The sequence below is a fragment of the Trifolium pratense genome, linkage group LG4 (genome assembly GCF_020283565.1).
Source record: "Trifolium pratense cultivar HEN17-A07 linkage group LG4, ARS_RC_1.1, whole genome shotgun sequence".
NCBI classification, from domain to species: Eukaryota; Viridiplantae; Streptophyta; class Magnoliopsida; order Fabales; family Fabaceae; genus Trifolium; species Trifolium pratense.
The window spans coordinates 21,937,834-21,955,175 of NC_060062.1; the positions used below are offsets into that span (position 1 = coordinate 21,937,834).

The 17,342-nt window shown below is 33.3% G+C and overlaps 1 protein-coding gene across 1 annotated transcript; it reads left to right on the forward strand.

Moving 5' to 3' along the window:
• Positions 1–194: 194 nt before the first annotated feature.
• On the forward strand, positions 195–12,173 carry LOC123922289. The gene is made up of 7 exons (XM_045975018.1): positions 195–987; positions 1,079–1,520; positions 1,684–2,600; positions 9,003–10,223; positions 10,311–10,529; positions 10,649–11,506; positions 11,596–12,173. Exons 1-7 carry the CDS (start codon positions 195–197, stop codon positions 12,171–12,173), a joined length of 5,028 nt encoding a protein of 1,675 aa, XP_045830974.1.
• The last annotated feature ends 5,169 nt before the right edge of the window (positions 12,174–17,342 follow it).

Here is a 17,342-nt window from a genome sequence, read left to right on the forward strand (position 1 = left end):
CTTCCTTTTTCCTAAATTCAAATTGGAACCTTCATTTTTCCCACCACATTTTTGAAATTCAAATTTTGGTTTTAACTTTAAGTCTTGAAAACTAACTTAAACATGGTTAAATTTAGATTGTATTGTCCTTATAATAAACACTTAACATTCTTACAAATAGTTTCTTTCATGTCATAGCAAGTTAACACCTAGACATGGATAACCAAAAAAATCTCAGACAAAAGAGAAAAGCTGTTGTTGATAACAAGAAAAAATCTGCAAAGAAACCAACACCTCCAAAACGTTCTTCAACAAATGAAACAAAAACTCCACTTGCTAATGTTACCAACACTAGCAATATTGATGTCAACCTCATCAATCCAACTCACATTCATACACATCCAAGTACATCTACAATTGCTTCCCAAAACTCAAACTTCAATGTTCCAAGTCAGACACCTCCATCACAAATTGTTTTCCCTTTAGCTTCATCCAATTTTATTCGAAATTGGAATGCTACTCTCAGACAAATTGCTTCAAATGAACCAAATCCTGCTTTTGGTAACATGCGACCAAATCATATTGAAGAAATCAACCAACAAGTTCATACAGTTCAAAAGGAAGCAACAAATAATTCAACTAAACCTGCTGAAGGTTCAACTTCTTCAAGGATTCAAGTAGAAAAAAATACTAATTTGTTAACATCCTTTTGTAATGTTAGCCAACCATCTCAGTTGAACAATGTTGTGGAACCACCTCCAACAAAACCTCATTATCAAACCCGGGGAGTTAATCTATACAACAAGTTCACTGCCACACTCAGTGAAAATCAGACAACTTTAGGAAACAATGAAGTTGGAACCAAAAAGAAATCTCAGTATTCCACAATTTTTGAGAATCATGTAATTGAATCTTCTTCTGATGAGTCTGACACATCAGACAATTGTAGCAGTGATGGACAATCAGCATCTGATGATGAACAAGATATAGAAGATGATGATCAACAAGGTTTCTTATGACAATAAGCATCTTTAAAAATTTGATGCATACAATCCAGCATATTTGCAAAACTTAACATATTGTTTATATGTTTTTGTAGGTTATTTTGATATAGGTGATCCTATATGGGAATGCCAACAATGTGGTGCATTCATGTGGTATCAAGAAAGGAAGAATAAGAGAAAAGATTCCATTACACCTCAATTCCAGCTATGTTGCCATGGAGGCAAAGCTCAACTCCCATTGCTAGACCAACCACCAGAACTTCTTCAACATCTATTATTTAACTATCACAGTGCAGACAGCAAAAATTATCAGGCTCACACAAGGATATATAACTCAATGTTTGCTTTCACATCACCTGGAATGAAATTGGATGAACGGAAAAGAATTGGTAAAGGTCCACCAACATTAAGGATTCAAGGACAAGTTTGTCATCGAATTGGGAGCATGTTGCCGGTTGAAGGTCAACCTCCTAAATTTGCACAGCTATATATTTATGACACTGAAAACGAAATTAAAAACAGAATGCAGAATTTCAGGTAACCATATTGATAATTACAGTACATTATCATCATCATCATAAAAAAATCATGTCACTGGACATATTTGTAGCATTAATTTCATTTATTATCATCATCATAAAACAATTCTGTACCTGCACATATTTGTACCATTAATCTGATTTACTAATTCCTTTTTCAGCAATATCAAAGATCTTGATGCAAATATTGTTCACAAATTAAAAGTTATGCTTGATGAACACAATGTTCATGCAAGATCATTTAGAATGGCTAAACAGACTTTGCAAAATAATTTTTTCCAAGACCTAAAGTTTAAACTAATTTCTGAGAGAACTACAGATGGTAGGATTTATAATAAGCCAACTGTATCTGAAGTGGCTGCTCTCATTGTTGGAGATATTGACTCTGCTGCAGAAAGAGATATAATCATGCATAAGAGAAGTGGTCAATTGAAAAGAATAAATGAATTTCATCCAGCTTATCTTGCTTATCAATATCCACTGATTTTCCCATATGGTGAAGATGGTTTCAGGACAGGCATTCAATTTAGATATAGGCATGAAACTGAGATAACCAAAAGGAATCGTCTTACGATAAAAGATTGGCTTTGTTTTAGAATCCAAAAGCGAAAAAAGGAAGCTCAGACATTGCTATGTTCAAGAAGACTTTTCCAACAGTTTTTGGTTGATGGATATACAATGATGGAAACTGAGCGTTTGAATTGGTTAAGGAAAAATCAGAATAAACTCAGAGTTGGAAAATATCACAAACTAAAGGAAGGAACTCAAAATCCCAATAATGACCCAAATCAGAAAAGAGGGACAAGAGTTATCTTGCCTTCTACTTTTGTTGGTAGTAAAAGATATATGGATCAATTGTACTTTGATGGTATGGCAATTTCTTCTGCAGTTGGTTTTCCTGATATATTTATAACTTTCACATGTAATCCTACATGGCCTGAAATCACAAGGGAGCTTGCAAAAAACAACTTGAAACCTCAAGATCGACCGGACATTGTTTCAAAGGTTTTCAAAATAAAGTTTGATGAGCTTATGAAGGATTTGACTAAGAGACATATCTTAGGCAAGGTGTTAGCATGTAAGTCATTCTTATAATATTAATATTAATGTCCATTTATCTGAAACATACATACATGATCACCGTCGTTTCGTGATCAAAATAATTTTAAAATAAGTAGTACAAGGTAGTAACCTTGGTCGTTTCGCAAGGACTCACAATCGGTTTAACAATGTTAGAATCAATTTAAAGATTGCAAATTGGGGGTTTTCGGTTTTGAAAACAGTAACAACAATAACGAATTTAATCAATGTGAAAGTAATCAATCCATTGGTTTTAGGAAATCTTGTTTATCATCTATCCTAGGTTCTCATAAGATTGTTCGTTAGTTTATGCTGGGCTGATTATAGAACTAATTTAACAAGCGAAAATCAATTCTATAAAGAATCGTTGATTAAGCACCAACGTGTTCAATTGACTATGGAGATGATCAAGCGTCACCGATAACATAGATAAAATCATAACAATAATTCATTCAGCCCCTTTTTACAAGCGAAAAAGCATATATCAATTTCTATTCAAATTAATTTATACAAGCGATGAATGAATTCGAATGGTCTCGATAGTATGAATATGAAACAGAATAATTAAGCATCAATTGTATCAAACTCATACATAAAGAAGGAGACACGAAAATTGATATATGATAAGCATAAACATATGAATTGATAATAAAACCGAACCTCAAGAATCAAGAACAAAATTCCTTACACCAATGGATTGAAAATAAGTTTAGTTCTCCATGAAGGTAGTGGCTGCTCTGGGGATTGGTTTCTCGTGAAATCAGAATGAATAACCCTAGCTGCCTTTTTTTCGGTTTAAATAATACATGGAACGGGCCTTAAAACAATTGGGCCGAAAAATATAAAGTTGTGCTGAAATTAAATTCGTCTGGAACATAAACGCAATTATTTGACACACTTGCGCTCCGAACTGGGTTTTGGCCTCAACATGAAAGTCGTAGCTCTTGATCTCAGCTTTCCAACGCATCTTCCCGCGTCTCAATCCGATATTTGTAACTCCAGTTATGACCTGCGGACCGGAAGGGTGTCAAAGTGCTATTTATTCATAAATTAAGTGCGAAAATAAAATAGAGTTAGAAATAAACTTAAATATAAAAACACCTTAAAATAGTGAAAATAGTAAATTAAACCATAGGAATACACTAGTACAATAGTAGAAGAATGTGCATTAAAATGCACTGATCAAATTCCCCCACACTTGAACTTTTGCACTCCGAGCAAAACTCAAATGAAAAACTTAAAAACAAATCACAAGCAGTCAACATATTCCAGGTTTCAAGCTTCAAACCTTGGGTCAAAATTCAAAGATTGGCACAATTCTTATCTATCAACTTTCAATAATAATCTTGCGTGTGTGTGTGTACTGTCTCCCACTGTCAACCAAAGTAATGTCAAGATCCCTCTCTGAAACTACCATTCTAGATGCTAAGCTGTCATTCTTTTCCTATAATTTCAGATTTAACCAGAATTTCAGACTAGGGGGGGGCTATTTCTTTTCAAGAGATCCAAAACTTTTCAACATCAACTCAGGGGCAACTACTTTCAAGCTTTATTATTGTTTATTATTATTTATTGTTTTTAAGCTTTAGGTACTACTCCACCTTTTCACCTGACGGGATCTTACTTGTAATAAGTCCAACCTGTTACTCAGAGTAGAGCATCCTACACAGCACTTGTTCCTCCAGTTTCAGGCACAGGAACTTATTATATTCATTAGTTTTAGCTCTTAAGCAGTTTCCCTTTTTCTCAATTAATAGCAATGATCGGTCCATCTGTTACTCTAGCCTTTCCCCCACACTTAGTTCTAATCATACCCTCCATTATATTCAAATTAGAGAACTTAGTCTAAAGAATAAATATTTCAGAGGTTTATCTAGACATTACTAAGTTTGACAGTGTTCAAGCAGTTGTGCATTAAGTTGCAAAGACTATCATGTCAAGTATCAAAACAAAAAACTCCAAAAATTTCACTGACCCTACAGTTATCTGCCCTAGCCTTAGAACATGTGACTACTCATGACAATTTATTTTATTTTTTTATTTATTTATTTTTTTTAAAACACAAAAATGTAAATGTAAATGTAAAATGTCCCTCCCCCACACTTAAACCAGACAGTGTCCGCAATGTAATCTAAACATAAAGTGAGAGTAAAGGAAGGAACACACCCGAGGGGCTAAGGTGTAGCGGCTGGTGCTGGTGCTTCTATGTCTGGTGGTTTTGGTGGAAGCCCTTCCACACTTTTATGGAGCAGCTTCAACCGCTGTCCTTTTGCTTTGAAAACCTTGCCAGTACCTGTACTTTTAATTTCTATAGCACCAGAAGGAAAAACATTAGTCACGACAAAGGGGCCAACCCACTTGGATCGAAACTTACCAACCATATCTTTCAGGCGAGACTTAAACAGCAAGACTTTTTGGCCAACAGAAAATTTCTTTTTGGAAATCATCTTATCATGGAAGTGCGTAGTCTTTTCTTTATCATGGGAGTGTTTGGTTGGGGCAGCCGGAATGTCAAGAACTTTAACCGTACAGACTGCCTCATTGACAACAACTTCACCTGTATGAATGTTATTATCCTGCAAATCAGATTCAATCTTAGCACAAACAGAGCAAAGGTTAGTGTTAGTAACTAAATCCATATAAAAAACAGAATGTTCTTCCACGGGATGTTTCATGGCATCAAAAATGTTAAACTTAGCGACAATGTCGCCAAACTCCATGGACATGGTTCCATCATAAACATCAACTTTTGTTCTTGCCGTTCTCATGAATGGTCGGCCTAGAATGATGGGTGCCCTGCTGGAATTAGTTTCTCCCTCCATGTCTAGAATGTAGAAATCTGCAGGAAGAATCAAGTCATTAACTTGCACCAGGACATCTTCTACCTTCCCAACAGGGCGGGCATTGCTCCTGTTTGCTAATTGCACGATTAAACATGTAGGCTGCAAAGGACCAAGATCAAGGTTATTATAAATAGAAGTAGGCATAACATTAATACCTGCTCCCAGATCAAGCATACAATTTTCAAACTTGTGATCCCCAATGGAACAGGGAATAGCAAAAACTCCTGGATCATCACACTTTTCTGGCATGGTTTGACTGAGAACTGAGACATTAGCTGAGGAACCAGTTTTGGGCTGAATGAAAGCAGAAACATTTCGTCCCAACCTGACTCTCTCATTTCCCTTCAACTTCCTCTTGTGTGTGCACAAGTCTTTCAGGAATTTTGCATATTTAGGAATCTGTTTAATTGCATCAAGGAGAGGAATGTTAACCGCACATTTTCTGAATACATCTAAAATCTCCTTGTCTTCCTCAACTGTCTTCTTGATATTTTTCTGCACCCTTTGAGGAAAAGGAATTGGTGGCACATATACTCTTTCTTTTTCGGGTTCGGTCTCAGTTGTAACAGAAGGAGGTTCAGGAGCAGATGATGATGCAACGGTTTTCTTCTTCTTTTTCTCTGGAGCTGGTTCTGACACTCTTCCAGATCGCAAAGTAATTGCACTCACATTCACATTCGGATTCGGCACTGTTTGTGCAGGAAGGTTACCAGAGCCCTGAGCTTGTAATTGGCCTATTGCATTAGCCATTTGTCCCATCTGTGTTGTCATGTGCCCCATCTGAGTTGTCAAGTTCTGAATGCTAACATTTGTTCGTTGTTGGTACTGTATGTTACTTGTAGCCATTTGCTTGACAAGGTCCTCCAATGAAGGTGAAGGGATGGCTGGTGGGGCAGAGGGGGCTGCAGCCTGTGACTGATTACCGTATCTGAGGTTTTGATGATTCCTCCAACTAGGATGATACTGGTTGGTGGAGAGGTCAGGATTGTTGTACCTGTTCTGATTGTAAAGGGCTGCTGCTGCTGCATATGCTTGAGGTAGCTCAGTTATTGTTTCATCCTGCAGAATAGGACATGTGTCGGTTGGATGTTCAGTAGAAGTACAAATGCCGCACACTTTAGCTATTTGAGGTCTATTAACTGCCAACTGTTTCACCAAGGAAGTAAGTTCATCAATTCTAGCATCAAACTTGGTTTCGAGCGCCTTGATGGAAGGAGAGGAAGACTGAACCTCATTCACACTTGCAGAATTATTTCTAGTTGTAAACTGTTGCGAGTTGAGTGACATGTTCTCGATCAAGGCCTTTGCAGCAGCTGGAGTTTTATCAACAAGTGCTCCACCACTAGCAGCATCCAAAATGTTTCTATCCATTGGTAGCAACCCCTCATAGAAATACTGGATGAGTAATTGCTCGGTGATCTGGTGTTGAGGACAACTAGAAACTAGCTGCTTGAATCTTTCCCAGTATTCTGCCAATGATTCGTTTCCCTGCCTAATGCCGCATATTTCTTTTCTGATTGACGCAGCTCTAGAAGCGGGAAAGTATCTCTCTAGAAAGACCTTCTTCAAATCATTCCAAGTTGTGATAGAATTCGGCTCAAGATAGTACAACCAATCTTTGGCAGCACCCTGGAGCGAGAATGGAAAAGCTCTGAGCTTGATGTGATCTTCTGTTATACCTTCAGGCCTCAATGGTGTAGAACAAACAACTTGAAATTCCTTCAAATGCTTATGCGGATCCTCACCTGCAAGACCATGAAACTTGGGCAACAAGTGTATCAAACCAGATTTCAATTCAAAAGGAATATCAACGTCAGTATATTGGATGCATAGACCATTGTAATTGACATCAGGAGCAGCAAGCTGCCTTAGTGTTCTTTGTTCAGCCATGTTATCAAAAGCAAGTTTAGAATCAAATAAAGTATGCAAAGAGAAACTATGTAAGAATCAGATTCGTTAATGAAACAAAAAGAAAGAAGAGATATGGTTAAAATAGATTCAGAAAAATATAAAAACACGAAATTTAGTCTAATTAAGTAAAATAAGAATTTTGGAAATTAGTTTGGAATTTTCTGAAACTATAAAAACAGAAATAAATTAAAATAAAATAGTAAAACACGGAATTTGGACTTTTTAGGTTTCCGTCACCTATTTTGTTCCAAAATAGGGGATTTTGAACTCTGATTTTTTTCTAATGAACAGGTACAGGAAACACTAGATTTGGAGAAGATTTTCCAGAAAACTGTTTTTTTACGAAAACTGATTATTAGGGCACGTAAAAGCCAGAAAACACGGGAAAGCAAGGCTAGAACGCAACCACACAGAAACTGAGTCTAATATTAGCTAAAATCAATTGAGAGTCCCCGGCAACGGCGCCAATTTGATCACCGTCGTTTCGTGATCAAAATAATTTTAAAATAAGTAGTACAAGGTAGTAACCTTGGTCGTTTCGCAAGGACTCACAATCGGTTTAACAATGTTAGAATCAATTTAAAGATTGCAAATTGGGGGTTTTCGGTTTTGAAAACAGTAACAACAATAACGAATTTAATCAATGTGAAAGTAATCAATCCATTGGTTTTAGGAAATCTTGTTTATCATCTATCCTAGGTTCTCATAAGATTGTTCGTTAGTTTATGCTGGGCTGATTATAGAACTAATTTAACAAGCGAAAATCAATTCTATAAAGAATCGTTGATTAAGCACCAACGTGTTCAATTGACTATGGAGATGATCAAGCGTCACCGATAACATAGATAAAATCATAACAATAATTCATTCAGCCCCTTTTTACAAGCGAAAAAGCATATATCAATTTCTATTCAAATTAATTTATACAAGCGATGAATGAATTCGAATGGTCTCGATAGTATGAATATGAAACAGAATAATTAAGCATCAATTGTATCAAACTCATACATAAAGAAGGAGACACGAAAATTGATATATGATAAGCATAAACATATGAATTGATAATAAAACCGAACCTCAAGAATCAAGAACAAAATTCCTTACACCAATGGATTGAAAATAAGTTTAGTTCTCCATGAAGGTAGTGGCTGCTCTGGGGATTGGTTTCTCGTGAAATCAGAATGAATAACCCTAGCTGCCTTTTTTTCGGTTTAAATAATACATGGAACGGGCCTTAAAACAATTGGGCCGAAAAATATAAAGTTGTGCTGAAATTAAATTCGTCTGGAACATAAACGCAATTATTTGACACACTTGCGCTCCGAACTGGGTTTTGGCCTCAACATGAAAGTCGTAGCTCTTGATCTCAGCTTTCCAACGCATCTTCCCGCGTCTCAATCCGATATTTGTAACTCCAGTTATGACCTGCGGACCGGAAGGGTGTCAAAGTGCTATTTATTCATAAATTAAGTGCGAAAATAAAATAGAGTTAGAAATAAACTTAAATATAAAAACACCTTAAAATAGTGAAAATAGTAAATTAAACCATAGGAATACACTAGTACAATAGTAGAAGAATGTGCATTAAAATGCACTGATCAATACATCACTAACTGAATATGTTCTAAATTGATAAACTTACACAGATATGTATACAATTGAATTTCAAAAAAGAGGTCTCCCACATGCTCATATATTGATTTTCTTGCATCCTTCAAGCAAGTATCCTTCACCTGAAGACATTGACACTATCATTTCTGCTGAGATACCAAACCCTGATTCTGACCCTGAGCTTTACAACCTGGTTAAAAAACATATGATACATGGTCCATGTGGATCATCTAGACTTCAGTCACCATGCACTGTCAATGGAAGGTGTACTAAGTTCTTTCCAAAAAAATTCAATGAAAAAACCATTGTTGATCAAGATGGATACCCTGTTTACAGAAGAAGTTCCAATTCCTATACGGTGGAAAAAAATGGTGTTACTTTGGACAATGGTTATGTTGTTCCATATAATAAGAGACTATTGCTCAAATATCAAGGTCATATCAATATGGAATGGTGTAACCAATCATCATCAATTAAATATTTGTTCAAATACATACACAAAGGTTATGATAGAATCACAGCTACAGTTGAAAGAGCTCAAAACAATGGAGGAAATCAACAGATTCAAATTGATGAAATCAAACAATATGTTGATTGCAGATATATTTCACCATGTGAAGCATGTTGGAGAATTTTTTCATTCAAAATACATGGTAGGAAGCCTGCTGTAGAGAGAATGTTTTTTCATCTGGTCGGAGAAAATACTATATATTTCACTGATTTTGACCGGATGGAAAACATTTTGGAAAAACCAAGTGTCACCGAGTCTATGTTCACATCATGGTTGCAAGCAAATAAAGACTATCCAGCTGCTAGAAAACTTACATATGGTCAGTTTGTCACAAAGTTTACCTACAGCAAGAAAAAGAAATCTTGGACACCAAGGAAAAGAGGTTTTAAGATTGGTAGATTGATTTGGGTTCCCCCGACAACAGGAGAATTGTTTTATTTGCGAATGATGTTGACTGTCGTCAAAGGCCCAATGTCATATGAAGATATTAAAAAGGTACGTAATATACAATATGACACATTCAGAGATGCATGTTTTGCAAAAGGATTTCTTGGAGATGATAAGGAGTACATTAGTGCCATTAGAGAAGCTCATGGATGGGGACCAGGTTTCTTTTTAAGGAGATTATTTGTCATTTTACTATTGTGTAGTTGTATGAATAGACCATATTTTGTTTTCAAGAAGACAATACAGTGGCTTTCTAATGGAATCTTATATCAACAAAGGGGAATTGCACTTAATAAAGGTACATTACATGAAACAACGAAAAGTTTGAACAAACATTAACCTGGATATTTTTTTATAATAACTTAACATAGCTTTTTCTATGCAGATTTGCAACTGACTGATGATGAAATTGAAAATTTAACCCTGTTAGAGATTGAACAGTATCTGCAAGGTAACAGGAGGTCATTAAAAGAATTTGGTTCAATGCCGTATCCGAAAGGTTATGTGCTAGAACAACTGGGGAATAGACTAATATATGATGAGAGAAATTACGATATTCAAGCACTTAAAGAAGAATTTGCAGAATTATCTGCTTCACTCACAGGTTTCATATCATACTTTAATTTACTTGATTGATTATCCTTATTACTTAATGTACATGACTTATTACTTGATTGATTGATCCATTTAATTATTGTACATGACTTAACTATTATGATGTAGATGAACAGAGAAGGCATTTTAAAAAAATAATGAGTGCTGTGAACAAACAAGATGGAGGAGTGTTCTTTTTGCATGGTTATGGTGGAACAGGAAAAACATACATATGGAGAACACTTGCAAGTGCATTGAGGTCAAAACATGAAATTGTTATTACTGTTGCAACAAGTGGAATTGCAGCTCTACTCCTGCCTGGAGGAAGAACAGCTCATTCAAAATTTAAAATTCCTATTCCCACTTTAGATAATTCCAGCTGCAAAATACCACATGACAGTGACCTTGCTGAGTTGCTCAGACAAACAAAGTTAATCATATGGGATGAAGCACCAATGACTCATAAATACTGTTTTGAATCTTTAGACCGTTGTCTACAGGATCTAATGACTAAAAATGGAGAGGAGAAGAAAATTTTTGGTGGAAAGGTTGTCGTTTTTGGAGGTGATTTTAGACAAATACTTCCGGTAATTCCAAGAGGAAGCAGATCTGATATTGTCCATGCTTCAATCAATGCATCTTACATTTGGGATCATGTAGAGGTTTTGACTTTAACAAAAAATATGAGACTGCGACAAGGACCAAACAATGAGGGAAACAATGAGATTGAATCTTTTTCAAATTGGCTCTTGGCAGTTGGAGAAGGGAGAATATCTGAACCTAATGATGGCATTGCACAGATTGAAATTCCAGATGAACTCCTCATCAAAAATTTTGATGATCCAATCAAAGGAATTGTTGATAGTACTTATCCAAGTTTTTTGCAGAATTACAACGATTATCAATATTTGCTCAGCAGAGCAATTTTAGCTTCTACAATTGAAGTAGTTGATTCAATAAATGAAAACATGCTCAACATTATGCCAGGTTAACATATACTTATTCAATATTGTGTGGTACTCTAACAATTTTGAAGTTACTAAAAATTATTTATTTCTTATATGAATTGTGTTTAGGTGAAGAACAAGAATACTTGAGTGCAAATGATATTGACAGATCAGAAATTCATGATTATCAAGTTACACAACTTTTTACTCCTGAATTTTTGAGTTCTCTACGGACTTCTGGTCTTCCAAGTCACACTATCAAGTTGAAGGTTGGAGCACCAATAATGTTAATGAGGAATATTGACCAAACTCAAGGTTTATGTAATGGTACAAGAATGATTGTAACCAAGCTAGCTAATCATGTGATTGAAGCTAAAATAATTGGTGGCAAGCATCATGGCAGTGTAGTTTACATTCCAAGATTAGATATGTCTCCATCACAATCTCCATGGCCTTTTAAATTGACTAGAAGGCAATTCCCTCTAATGGTATCATATGCCATGACCATTAATAAATCACAAGGACAGTCTTTGGATCATGTTGGTATTTATTTGCCAAAAGATGTTTTTAGTCATGGTCAAATATATGTTGCCGTTTCAAGAGTTAAAAGCAAACAAGGCATTAAGTTGTTGATTCATGATGACAACAAAGTTGCTAAAGAGATGACTAACAATGTTGTCTTCAAAGAAGTGTTCAACAATATCTGAAGTTGCTTAACTAAGAATTTTGATACTAGGGATTTCATCTTTTGTAATCAACTTTATGTACTTTTTGTTGTAACATATATGATTACTAAATTATTGCTTATCTAACCTGTTATATGTTTTCTAAACTATGTTTTGTAACACCAATTGCTCTATGATATATGTCAATTAAAAAAAAAATTGGTTGTCCGAGTTTCATATGGTTTCAATTTAAACTATTTAGTCCATAAGTTAGTCTATAACTACAGCTAAGACTACAAAAACTACATATATTGTGTTGCAACAATTTTCTATACGAAGTAATTATCAACTGCCAAGTCACACAACCAAACTTAAGAAATTAAGTTGTCATTTTATCACGTTAAAGAAAAATTTGGTTGAATTTCATCAAGTTATTGAAGTTATTTCAAAATTATAATTCATCATAAACACAGCTATCCCATCCTCGACTTATTTGAGTTTTTGTAGAAATTTGTGTTTAACATCAAATCAGTACAATCTATACTTTTTTTATTACAAAATAGTACAATATATATTTTTTTGATCATGTTATATACCTAAAACTAAGACTAAAGGAACTAAATCAATCAATTACTCATTTATACTACAGGTGTTTTTTTGGAACAATATTGTCATATATTATTTCCCAAATTAGTGACTTCATAAACTGAAAGTTATTCATATGCTGAAAGTGAATGTATCTGAATTAAATTTTAAACCAAATTCATCAACTTGTGTTTGGAAGTACTTTTATAAAAATCACTGGATTGGATCATATATTAGATTTGTTATTCAAGACCGATCCAAACCGAATCAAACCGCATAAATCATTTTTAATAGTTTTTTAAATTTTTTTAGTTCAATTAATCTATTTATTTTTACTATTATATAGATTTCAAATATATGTAATGATTGTCATTGCCAAATATTTATTCTTAGCATATTATGTGTTATATTTTACATTAAAAATAAAAATTGTAAATGTATTTAGAATATTAACATTTAAATAAATAATATTTAATTCATTAGAATCCAAAAAATAATCACAAACCAATACAAAAAAACAAAAAATAATCACAATGAAACAAATATATTTTGATGTGTTTGGAAGTCCTTTTATAAAAATCACTGGATTGGATCAGATATTAGATTTATTATTCAAGACTGATCAAAACCATATCAAACCGCATACATCATTTTTAATAGTTTTTTAACTTTTTTTAGTTCAATTAATCTATTTATATAAAATATATATTTCAAAAATGATATTAAATTTATAAATTTAATATTTATTTATGATTATTTTTAAATACAATTAAAAAAAGGATTTAATTGATATGCACCGACGATGTAAAATAATTGAACACTGTCAAACAATGCCAAATATGTTTTCAGCCACATCACCCTATTTAACCCCAATTTCTTTAAATGACATGACAAAATTATGGTTATTTATTGGACGATTATGTAAAACTATTTTACACCGTCAGTACATATCAATTAAACTCATAAAAAATAATATTACATAGAGTTTAATTGTTGTGCACTGTCAGAGGAAAGATTTTTTACATATACACCAAATAATGAGTTGTCAAATCATTTAATTAATGTGACACATCATGTGTTTTTAATTACCATACATTATGTGTCGGATACAATTTGACATCAAAACTGCGACTAATTTTAACTTTGAATCGGATAAAATTTTGCCACAACCCAGATGAAAACTAAACCGCAAGCACGAATAATATTGTGATATATTATTTCCCAAATTATTTATTTCATAAACTGAAAGTTATTCATATGCCGAAAGTGAATGTATCTGGACTAAATTTTAAACCAAATTCATCATTATTCATATGCCGAAAGTAAATGTATCTGGACTAAATTTTAAACCAAATTCATCAACTTATGTTGAACTATTTTTGCTTATATTTTTGGACGGATCGAGTAATTTATAATAAAACCCCAAATTGTGGGACCTAAATGTTACTAAAACTGATATAAAAATCCCTAAAATTAAGTCAAGCAATCATTGTACAAATTTCCTCTTTAAACTAAATCTAAGTAATAAGGACCACACAGTTATGTCGTTATCACTTAGAAGGACAAAACCATAACTTTACTATCACTATCTTTTTCATACCCTTTTCACGCAAACACCTTTTCCTTTGATAACGACTGGATCCTCTTTGCCGTTCAACCAAAATCTTCGCCTTTGCGGTCAACATCAATGGCATCTACTTCACGAAGGTTACATTTTTCATCCCTCTTTTTACGCTTGTGATATGAATCTATCGATGAGTCATCACTGGTTCTTGAAATGAAATTTTACTTATTTTGATTTTGTAAATTATATGTTATGTATTTGAATTTTGTTAAAGAATTCATATTTTCAAATTGCATGTCTATGTATTATGGATGATTGTTTATGAAAGAGAACTTCATTAGGGTTTATCTGATTTGTTGTTGATATTTGTGTTCTTTACTTTGAGTGTTTGTTATTTTGTTCAGAATACCAACTGCTGAGGATATTGCTAAGTATAAGAACAAATTTCACACTATAATTGATCCCAATATGGTATAGTTTTAAATTTGTTGTTTTCTAACTTAATTGTTTTCATTACAATTTCGTATATCACTTTAGATCATTTACAATTTTTTAATTCTGTTTAGGAAAACATCAAAATTCCTAATGATTTTTATGAAAAATGGAAAACTTCTTTTGAGCAACAAACTTTTGGTTGGATTCGAGGTCCAAAATTCAAGTGTACTGAAGTCTTCTATAACAAAACTAACACCGGAATGGCTCTAACCTCTGGTTCAACTGTGTCTAAATATTTTGGTTTTCTTAAACCAACAAGAGTAACACTGAGTTATGTACCACCGGATAAGATGTTTTGGATGAGAATATTACCGGATACAAAACCAAGTAATAAAACATCAGTGGCAACTGCTTTTACAAGGTTATTTCTCAAATACTTATTTAGGTTTAAAATGATTTTAATGTGATTTGTAAATGATACTATTTATGACATATTACCTTGAATGTTATCTTTTTTCAGAGTACCAACTGCTGAGGATATTGCCAAATATAGGAACTTTTTCCAAACTGTAATTGATCCTAATATGGTAGTTTTTTTTTTTTGGTTCTTTTAGTAATTTATTTCTAAGTTCATATCTACTTTTGCAGTGTCATTTATTTTATTATGTATAGGTAAACATTGACATTCCACAAGTTTTTTATGAAAAATGGAAAACATCTCTTGAGAAACAAAAATTTGGTTGGATTAGAGGTCCACGACACAAGAAGGCTTTAGTTATCTATCGTTACGGCAGCAATGGAATGATCCTGACCTCTGGTGAAAGTGTTTCCAAAACTTTTGGTTTTCTTAAACCAACAAGAGTAACACTGAGTTATGTACCACCGGATAAGATGTTTTGGATGAGAATATTACCGGATAAAAAGCCAACTAATGAAAGAACTGATGACCTAAACATTCAATCATCAAGTCAAGTGTCTTACCCAAGGTTATTTCTTACATTCTTATTTAGGGTTTATAAGATTCTTATGTTGTTTTTTTGACATAGGTTGAATATTTCATATGTTGGAATTGCAAGTATCTATTATATATCATGGTTGTTTGTTTATGTTCAATAACTTTGTTAGATTTTATCTGATTTGGTGTTATTATAAAAGTAATAACTAATTTCTTATTTCTTGCTTTTCAGAATACCAACTGCTGAGGCTGGAGATATTGCTGACTGTACCAACTTCTTTGACACTGTCATTGATCCTGAAATGGTATTCATTCTTTTTAATATATCATATTAATCATATAATTTTTTGGAAAACAATTCATATATCCTTATTTATCAACTTATTTACAATGATGTTTAGGAAAACATTCACATTCCGGATGATTTTGTTGAAAAATGGAAAACTTATTTTGAGAAGCACAAATTTGGTTGGATTCGAGTTCCAGACTACAAGAGCACTGCAGTCTTCTATCACCCAACTACTTCTGGAATGAATCTAACATCTGGGATGACTGTTTCAAGATCCTTTGGTTTTCTTAAACCAACTAGAGTAAGATTGAGTTATGTACCAGCAGATAATAACTTTTTGATGTCAATCTTTCTGGATACAAAGCCAAGTCATGAACCAACTGCTGAGCATAATTTGGTCACAACACCAAATATTACAAATAAGGTCAGTAAGGAAGTTTATTTCAATTTACAAATACATTCTTATTATTAAATGAGGCATTCAAATTTATTATTCACTTTTTACAGTTAGCTGGAAGTCAAAATGTAACAAACAAATTTCAGAAATCTGCTGCAAGTTCTGATAAAACAATTCCTATGTCTTCAACTGCACCAACCTCGGTAAGCTAAGGAAATATTTTTTCAATTCTGAGTAACTTGATCTGTCAGATAAAATTATTTAACATTCTAATTTTTTTAAAAGGAATTGAAGATTCAAAACTTCAAAAGAACCAAAAAAAGGAAGCCAGACAATCAGGAAAATCTGATTCATGATAATGTTCCTGAATCACATTTGAGGAGATCAAATAGGTTGATGTTCAGCAACAAAAGAATTAAGTCTGAGGTAAACATTTAACTCAAATTTATAGAAGAATGTATAAAATAGTTTTATATAGTAGTTTGTTGTTAATGATTTATATACTATTCTTACAATGTATTTTCTAATTACTTATGTCAAAATACTTTCAACCATTAACAAATGACCTTAATCAATTTACAATTTACAATGTATTTTCAAATAAGGTCAGTAAGGAAGTTTATTTCAATTTACAAATACATTCTTATTATTAAATAAGGCATTCAAATTTATTATTCACTTTTTACAGTTAGCTGGAAGTCAAAATGTAACAAACAAATTTCAGAAATCTGCTGCAAGTTTTGATAAAACAATTCCTATGTCTTCAACTGCACCAACCTCGGTAAGCTAAGGAAATATTTTTTCAATTCTGAGTAACTTGATCTGTCAGATAAAATTATTTAACATTCTAATTTTTTTAAAAGGAATTGAAGATTCAGAACTTCAAAAGAACCAAAAAAAGGAAGCCAGACAATCAGGAAAATCTGATTCATGATAATGTTCCTGAATCACATTTGAGGAGATCAAATAGGTTGATGTTCAGCAAC

Coding starts and splice junctions, on each gene's coding strand:
- LOC123922289 (XM_045975018.1), top strand. CDS start 195: ATGGATAACCAAAAAAATCTCAGACAAAAGAGAAAAGCTGTTGTTGAT. Junction 988..1,078: donor AGAAGATGATGATCAACAAG/GTTTCTTATGAC, acceptor ATGTTTTTGTAG/GTTATTTTGATATAGGTGAT. Junction 10,224..10,310: donor GGGAATTGCACTTAATAAAG/GTACATTACATG, acceptor TTTTCTATGCAG/ATTTGCAACTGACTGATGAT.